Source organism: Gymnoscopelus braueri (assembly GCF_963280865.1).
Source record: "Gymnoscopelus braueri genome assembly, chromosome: 20".
NCBI lineage: Eukaryota > Metazoa > Chordata > Actinopteri > Myctophiformes > Myctophidae > Gymnoscopelus > Gymnoscopelus braueri.
In genome coordinates, this window is record NC_137622.1 from 20,346,824 (window position 1) to 20,356,101 (window position 9,278).

General features: G+C 43.2%; 1 protein-coding gene across 1 annotated transcript; it reads left to right on the plus strand.

Moving 5' to 3' along the window:
• Positions 1-378: 378 nt before the first annotated feature.
• kcnk4a (potassium channel, subfamily K, member 4a) lies at positions 379-8,686 on the plus strand. Its single transcript, XM_080415232.1, has 7 exons — positions 379-538; positions 1,027-1,311; positions 2,083-2,200; positions 4,556-4,716; positions 5,101-5,287; positions 5,465-5,601; positions 5,888-8,686. The coding sequence occupies exons 2-7, from the start codon at positions 1,123-1,125 to the stop codon at positions 6,917-6,919; spliced, it is 1,824 nt and encodes a 607-aa protein (XP_080271358.1). The 5' UTR covers positions 379-538; positions 1,027-1,122; the 3' UTR covers positions 6,920-8,686.
• The last annotated feature ends 592 nt before the right edge of the window (positions 8,687-9,278 follow it).

The following is a 9,278-nucleotide window of genomic DNA, read 5'->3' on the forward strand; positions in this document are numbered from 1 at the left end:
TGGCAGAGGCTAATCGTTTGGAAGGCCAGGGGGGCGCTGGCAGGGCAGCTTTATATCCAGGGAGCCTGTTGTATGTCAGCCTCTCATTGGTTTATTATGACAAAGTCCTCCATGTGAACATTCATAATGCCCCGTAGCCAGAGAGAGAGAAACCATGATGAGCTAAGTTAAGATTATTTTGTTCTCAAATATTATTATATTGTAATTTAGGTAGTGTTTGTTTCATTTGTATCATTTGTATTTGTGTTCATGTTTGGCTTTCTTTTTTTCTTTTTTCCTTGATGTGTTGGTCATGTGTTATGCTAACGTAAGAATGGCCTCATTGTACTAATAAAGCTTCTTGAATTGAATTGGAATTCAAAAGATCCAGAAGTCCCACGGTCCTGTGGTCCTCCCAGAAAACCTATGTTAAAAAAAGAGAGTGCAAGCTGGAAAAGTGTTTCCCTCTCACAGCAGGAGGAGACCGAAAACAATAGACGGATTTATCCATCACCTGATTTGGGGCCTTTAAACATGGGATGAGATCAGTGTCTTAAAGGTACAGTTTGATCTACAATATATTAAAGTCTCAACTATCAGATTATTATTATTATTATATTTTTTTGATAATAAGTTACACAAATTGCTTATGGCATCTTATAAAGTACCATAAATGCAAATGTTTTCAACATGGGTAGCCTGAATGGGAAATCCCTAGCTCTAGGGTTGAGAACACCATGCTCTGTCCAGACTGCTATACAATGGGTAGCGGGCACATGGCATTTCTGTGCACCATGCATGTTTTCCTCTGAGAGCTGTAGCGATTGCCAACTTTTTCCACGTAATTCTTTTTTAAACTCTTGCTTTCCTGTCAGTTCCCACCTTTCTGCTTTTGTTTAACACAACTGAACATCTGTTACGCATGACAAAGTTTGTTAATGCCAGTCACCCTTTTCCCGGAAACAACTTTGATTGGTCGTTTACACATTTGCTAATACACACACATACGCAGACACATTTCTAAAGGAACTTCCTGTTTATGGTCAGCTGTGTCCCAGAGTATCCTGACTGCCGGCGTTTGCAGACCCTGGCCCCTGAGCCGTAACCCATAACCCCGCCCCCCAGGGGGCCGTCGGGGAGAAAATGCGGTGCTCCGCCCTGGTGGCCCTGCTCTCAGGGGTCGTGCTGTATCTGGCCATGGGAGCACTGGTTTTCCGCACCCTGGAGGCCCCTCAGGAGGATGCGGCCTACAAGGAGCTGCATCACGCCATGGTCGTCTTCCGCCAGAACCATTCTTGTGTCAGTGAGCAGGAATTCAACAGTTTCATAAGGGTATGGAGTGTATGGACAGACGCACAGACCAAGTAGCCATACTCCCAACTTCTCGTGAATATACTGTAGAACAGTGGTTCTCAAAGTTGGGTCAGGATTCCTTGAGGGGGTTCTAAATGGACCCGTACAGGTCTGTAACTCTGAGAGTATACAAATGGAACCTTATGGATCAATGAGGTTCCATTTGTATAATCTCAGAGTTATTGGGGTCCTTGAAAGTAAAAGGTTTGAGAACCACTGCTGTAGAAGTCTGCACAATATGAAGCCTACAAGGGCATGACCCAGTTTGGGGTATTTTTATATGTGAAGTTTGGATATTTGCACCCCCCAATCCTGCGCTGTGATTGGCCACCAGTGTACCCCCCTAACCCTGCACCGTGATTGGCCAATCACAGTCTATTCAGGACTGTGATTGGCTAGTGAAACATGACAATTGTGCATAGCCCTATAAATAGGACTATGCACTTAAAAAAAACACATTTATGGGTTTTTTTAAGTTAGGGGTGTTGGTCCACAATATTACTTTTCTTTAAGTGAACTTCCATCACTGTGATGACCACACCGCCCACTTCACACTGGGTGTGATTTTTTTATTAAATACATGCATTTGATTAGAAACATTATGTTAACCAATGTAATCCTGGCAATCCTATTTTGGGCATATTTTCAAGATTTGTCAAAAAATAATTGCCGATCAACAAGCTCAAGAAAACGTACCCCCAACCCCCACCCCTGCATATACATTCTGATTGTAACGTTTAATCTCTCCAGAAAGTCTTGTCTGCCGTGGGGGCAGGCCTGGATGCCACCAGTGACCCTGCTAATTTCACCAGTCGGTGGGACCTGGTTTCTGCCTTCTTCTTCTGTGGTACCATCATCACAACCATCGGTAGGTAGAGCTTAGCTAAATTACAGTTTGAAACTCCATGACACCTTCCTACAGTGGTGGAAAAAGCACTACATTTCTTGACTTAAGTACAAGTATCAATACTGCAATGTAGACATACTATGTTACAAGTAAAAGTTCCGGTTACTTGAGTAAAAGTATAAAAGTATTGGCATCAAAATATACTTAAAGTACCAAAAGTAAAAGTAGTCATTATGCAGAATGTCCCGTTTCACAAGGTATCACTGTATATAAAACGTATTCAAATCTTTTGAAAATAGCAGATCTACAAGCCCACAACGTGTCGCATTGCGCCGCTTTGTGAGCTTGTAGATCGGCTATTTTCAAATAGGGCTGAAGTGGTTAATGTATGTTCTGTAATAATAATTCAAATCTACAAAGTAACTAGTAACTAAAGTAAAAAGTACAATATTTGCCTCTGAGATGTAGTGGAGTAGAAGGAAAAAGTACTGAAAATTGGAAATACTCCAGTGAATTAAAAGTACCTAAAAATTGTACTTAAGTACAGTACTTAATGTACTTAGTTATGTTACACCACTGCCTTCCAATAGAACTTTTCTAGATGAATTAATTATTCTTTTTAACACACCTGGTCTCCGGATGTCGTCAGTTATAGACCGCCGAAGTCTGACGTCATTTACACATCCTTTGTTTGTCTACCTGGTTCGCAGTTTTCCACCCCCGTTCTGAATCCCATAGACGTATTTAATATCGCGTCAAATAAGAACTGTGTTCCAAAAATAAACAAATGACCACGGCGGGTTGACTCTTATGGATATGAAGCATCAACTGACGGTGAGAAAACGCTAATGTTACTTCCGCCAAATTAGTTACATTTTCGCCAGAAACAGACTGTATCAAATATAAGTGACTGACTATCATAAACTATACAGAACCTCCTCCCTGACAATAACGCCGACACGCGGTGTTTATTTTTGGACCACAATTCTTATATGAGACGATTCTAAGATGACCCAATGTTATTCTACATAGAGAAATTACTTCCGCAAACCTGGGGATGAACGAGTGACGTCAGGACTTCGGTGCTCTATAAAGGCCTCCTTAAAGGGATTGTAGGCGATTCAGAGATAAACAAAGGAAAAAAATCCAGCAGTTCGTTTCCCCGACCACCAGGGGGTGACGCACGGAGGACTTCCATAGAGTAAGCAGACTTCTAAACGGGCCATGCCGAATATAGGTTACTTTATACGGATACAATTCGCGGAACTGCCCGCCCCTGCCGGTTCTCTGAATTTTAATTTTTAAATAGGCTCTTTCATGACTAATTGACCACATATATGAAGTTAAACAACTAAATTCTATCCAAACGCTTTTTGAAAAGTAAATTATGTGCCTAAAAAACGAAGTTTGAGAGCATTTTAAAACCGAAAGTAAAAAGTTCACACGGACACGGACGCGCACGGATGCGCACATGCGTGCGTGAATTTACGCACCGGATACCCGGATGTGTAACCTAAATAGTAGGGAAAATACGGATTTCAGAAAGAGGAGTGTTTTTCAATGCAGGAAAACACCCCAGCATCATTATATAGTGGCTGATAGAGGGGAAAAAATGCAAAATATATATATAGAGGTATTTTTCAAATATAGGCTTAATGTTGCCTACTATACCTTTAATAACTGACCTTCCGACCTCTTCTTGTAACGTATTATAATAAAATTCAACTTAAACAAGAGTTTAATAAAAAGGTTATCCTATACTAGTCTTCAATAATTTGATGAATTTGTACTACATATTTCTCCTAGAGTGGAAAAACTCTTATCTGTGAGGTCATCAAGGAATAGAATCATGAGTTAGCGACTGACTTGGTGGACCAATAAAGTGTTTTTGTTTTAGGTTATGCACGCAAATGCACATTTATTGTACGACATGAGTGCATGAGTGTTAATATGTATATGACAACTTCTTCTATGATTAAATAATTTCTTTCTTACTTTTTTTGTGTGCTATTTACCCATTTTCCTCCCCAATTTAGTATTTATGCCAATTGATTCCTCCCCACACATATTTCTGTGTATTGTCACTGCTGTTATATCCTACTGGCTCACCTGCCAGTGAGAAGCCCGCACTGGGAGGACGTAGAGCCTTCGTCCTACTCCTCCCGCCCAACACTCAGATGCCGCCCCCAGCCCGTAGGAGCATGTGTAGACTATAGACACTCGACAGAGCCGGCTGCGCCGTGGTGGATTTGAACCCCCAGACTCCGCAGTGGTGGGCAGCTACTTTACCACTGTGCCACCCGAGCGCCCAATAAATCAATCAATTAATTTCTTAATGGTTTAAAGCCGCTGTGGCCTCTGTCTCTCTGTTGACAGGCTTTGGGAACCTTTCTCCTCGTACGCGGTTCGGCCAGCTGTTCTGTGTGTGCTACGCTCTGGTGGGCATCCCCATGTTTGGTATACTGCTGGCAGGGGTGGGCGACCACATGGGCACGGTGCTGAGGAGAGCTGTGGCCAAAATTGAGACCATCTTCCTGGTGAGAATGGTCTGTCCCGGCCAGGAAGGAACCAAACCTCGGCTGGGTTTACACTGTCTGCTCAAATAAGTCTAATTTTTATTTGATGCTAATGTGTCAAGCGGCCATGTTGTACGACAAAACAGTTGCATTTCAAACAGAAAGAAGTCACACAATAGTACAATGTTGAAAATATGTTGCTTTTCTTAGATCAGATATTTTCCTCAGCATGATACCATCGATGACTAAGTATAAATCTGGCTTAATTTGTTAAGGAATGCCCTGAATTGTCAAGACATTATCTGATATGAACAAACAAACATATCACTCTAGTTCGTTTTAATAAATATTGTTTTTGTTTTCTCGCTCTCTCTCTGTCTCTCTCTCTCTCTCTCTCTCTCTCAGAAACGCAAGGTCAGTCCCACTATGGTACGTGTGATTTCAGCAGTTCTGTCCATCCTGATTGGCTGCATAATCTTCCTCGCTGTGCCAACATTGGTGTTCCATGAAGTGGAGGACTGGACATTTCTTGAGTCGCTCTATTGTGTTGTTATCACTCTTACCACCATCGGCTTTGGTGACTTTGTACCAGGCGAGGGCACACACACACTATCTCTCTATCTCTCTCTCACTCACTCACTCACTCACACACACACACACACGTACACACACAGTGGCTGTTGTATCAAGCTGCAAGCTGTACACAATGCTCATTTTGTTTCTTTATTTCCAATAATTCAGTGTGTCTATCCACTGATTCTGTCTGCAGTTGGTGATAGAGAGGCTGATGTGCTCTTCAAGCCCTTGGTGTTGTTGTGGATAGTGTTTGGTCTGTCCTACTTCGCTTCCATCCTCACTATGATAGGGAACTGGCTGAGAGTGCTATCCAAGAGGACCCGCTCTGAGGTGAGAGACTCCACAGCCAGCAACAGTACATGCACCTTCTAGCTATTGATTGACAGCTTATCATTCCTCACATGGGAAACGAGGTTAGACAGACACCACATTTACAGATAAAGGACAATAATGACCAAAAAGAAAGCTGCACCAATCGAAGACATAATTTTAACTGCAGAGCAAAACAATACAGCACATTAATACATCTATCTATGTAACTACCTATAGTATATATCTGTCTGTCTTACAGTACAGTATCTATCCATCCATCTCTATCTCTCTACATCCCACACAGATGGAGGACTTTGCGGAGGAGTTGGCCGCCCATGCAACAGACTGGACCCAGAACATCCAAAACATGTCGATGGACTTCCGCATTCCCAATCCTTTGGAGTTCAATGACCCCTTCCTCCTGCAGCGCCGTCGCTGGAAACGCAGCGAGCGTCGCCGCCTCCGCCGGGGAGCCCAAGGAACTCTGGGATACCGGGAACGCAGCGGATCCCAGAATGGACACCTGCCCAACCGCTGGGTCAGCCTCTCACGCTCCATGAACCGGCTGGAGGTCCACCCCCTGGCTGCGAGTGCATTGACTGCCAGGCCGAGACTTAAGGGCACCGGAGGCGCCACGGTGCCAAGAGTTGGCACTCCCAGGCTGTTTGCTCGCTCGCTCTCCCTCCCTGTGGCCTGCTCCACCTGCGAGCTGGACTCACCAGAAGCAGCCACGCAAGGGTCTTGCTTTGGCTCCGAGTCTCTGTATGACTCCACATCCTCCTCTTTTTCCTCTGCTTCCTCCTTGGCACAGCACATCTTCAAGCCCAGTGAGGCAGTCAGCAGCATGGAGCGGGGCCTCCAGAACAGCGGCACAGAGCCAGCTGAGACAGATACATATGTCACGCCAGATGGAGGAGACTTGCACACGGAGATGCATCTAAAAGAGGAGATGCCTGTGTCTCCTTCCTCAAAGGAAGGAGACGCTCACAGACACACACCTTCCCCTCCACCTCTCCCACCCTCTTCCGCTCCTCCCCAAGTGCCTCCTTCTCTGACTCCTCCTCTTCCTTCTCTTTCATCTCCGAGCTGCCAGCTCTTGGATTTCTTCGGGGAGAACTTTGCGTACATCGATGAGTCGTCAGACACTCTGAGCGATCCCGTACAGCCAGGAACAGATGAGGAGGCGATGAGGAGACGGCCTCGCAAGCCAAAAAGGAAGAGCATGAGGAGGCAGCTCCCGCAGAGGTGGAGCCCCGTTCAGGAGAGGAGGAGGCTCAACAGTAACAATGAGCCACCATCCAATCCCCCCACGCCACCTCCAGACTTCTCACTCTGAGAAAGGCCTCAACCCTGCCCCGACAGAGATCCCCTAAGGCAAAAAGACATATAATCGTGACTGTGCCTCAAATTTCACACTCTTACCAAAATTCTACACAATTTAGGTTTTGCTGTTTGAGAATACCTTTTATCAGCTGTTTAAATAAGACAAAATTGGCACCAAAATCGAAGTTAGATAACAAGGTCATCACAAGTCCTAACTGACCCTGCTAAAGCCTATTGGGCCCTAAAGAGGGTCAACTAAGCATGTCAGTGCTCTGACAGAGATATTTTGATCATTGTCGGCAGAGAAAGGATTTTCATAAGATAACCTGTGGATCGATGGACCAACTTTATTTTAACCTATTTGCAGCATTGACTTTAATTCTAGGTCATGACATGATGAATTTTGTTTAACCGCTTTGTTATCTTACCTTTCCCATTACTCTCCTTCCTGTAATGTCTAGATATGTGTAAATCTCCTGAATGTGTCTTATACATCCTGTAATGTTTTTGTCCAGACACGTTGCAGACTTGCTGCATAGTTTATGGACAGAATGCATTTCTTTCCTATTAATTTAATGGCCTTGGGTGCAGTTTGTCTCAGCACATATCTGTATAGACGTAACTGCCAATGATGCATATATTGTCAGTACAGTAGTCTCAATAGAGCACACTGGTTTCTCCCTTAACATTAGAATCACAGCCTTGAAGAGAATTGTTGCTCTCATCGGTTTAAACAGGGTATTACCAACGTCCTTGTGGTTGTCCTCAAAGCTATTTTGTCAAATTAAGCCTCAAATAATAGATTCCTAAGCTTCACCGATGCGATGCCAGAGTGCGGTCTAGCCAACACCAACTCGGGACTCCTGAATCGCCGGTCTCCACACTCTCCTATCTAGCATCAGGATCTTGAGGATCTACAGTGTTGTTAGCTGCTGTCGCACCGCAGTGCATCTAATTAGGGGGTGCGCTTCTTGCCTTTCCTGGCTCCCACAGTGTCTCTCTCTCTGACTTTGTCTGTGACCCGTGGTAGGTCCCTGTACAGCGTCACATTGTTTATCCTGTGATTGTATTAATGCTTTTGTCCAAAGCCCACCAGCAGGCACATGAGGAGGATAAAAAACAACTAGTAACAGACCAGTTCCTTTGTCCCAGTTAAGAGATGCAAGAGTTCTGAAAACATCTGGAATGCAAAGGAAACCAGTCTGATTATTGTTGGATCATTGTGGATCCATCAGCCTTGAATCAACAGTGTGCACATTAAGGGGCCATGTCCACAGAGAATGCCTTTTGAGCTGAGAAGCACCGTGGGTATCATGTCCACAGCACTCGCACACAGTGTGGAAATCATGTCCACATAGCGCTAACATAATTACCCAGTTGTGACATACAATCAGGAGGATCAAAAGAGCAGCGTTACTCTCAAAACGTTGTTGAGCTGTTTCCAGCTTGAAGCGCCCAGAGTGCTGCACCAAAAAATGCCGGCCGTCAGCTTTAGCATAGAAATACATGGAAGACTGGCGCTACCAACTCTAAAGGCGTTCTATGTGGACATGGCCCCTTAGGCCCTAAAATATCCCCAAAGTGTCCTAATGTCCCCAAAGTGTCCTTATTGTGCATTGAGGCAACTAGTTGAGAAGGACTGTGTAAAAAATATTTTCAGGGTCTAAAATATTATATTTTAAAATGTATATTTTCTGTTTAAGAGATTGTAGTGTCATAATGACACGCAATGTTATGCCAGCAGTTAAAATGTCATTGAATGAATGAATGGACTGACCAATAGGCCTATTAGACAAAATCTAATATCACTATTTTTTGACTAAATACCTCTATCGATATTTTGGGGATAATATCGTGATGATGATATCAATTTTGTTTTACTTTTTTTTCCAAAAATTTTATTTATATTAGATAAATATTATAAATAGATATGTTTAGCTTTTTTGAAGATTTTTGGCGAGGCTAAGGCTTAATACAGGAAATACATAAGGAAATGTCATATCACTATTACAATATCCCAAATCCCAAACGATATCTAGTCTCATATCACTATGTATCGACATAAATCGATATATTTCCCAGTTCTAGTTTTGCGGTTTACTTTTCTCAGACCTGATTGTTGTTACAGTTTGTCCTACAAAAAACAAAACAAATGGACTTCTTATGTGTAAAAAAGGGAGAAAAAATAAGACATTTGTAGAGCCCGACCGATGCCAGAATTTCAAGTCCGATCTCGAGTTCTAGACCAGTGGTTCTTAAACTTTTTCATGTCAAGGACATTTAGCCAGACCACCATCTGAAAATGAGTTTGTGCATCAGCTATTCTTGAAAAATATTGAATCATTAAAAAAAAAAGCTTTCTAATTAAAAAT

What these genes read in the sequence shown, in the direction of transcription:
- kcnk4a (XM_080415232.1), top strand. Translation starts at nt 1,123, where the DNA reads ATGCGGTGCTCCGCCCTGGTGGCCCTGCTCTCAGGGGTCGTGCTGTAT. An exon ending in AATTCAACAGTTTCATAAGG is followed by an intron (nt 1,312 to 2,082) that starts GTATGGAGTGTA and finishes TAATCTCTCCAG; the next exon opens with AAAGTCTTGTCTGCCGTGGG. An exon ending in CCAAGAGGACCCGCTCTGAG is followed by an intron (nt 5,602 to 5,887) that starts GTGAGAGACTCC and finishes CATCCCACACAG; the next exon opens with ATGGAGGACTTTGCGGAGGA.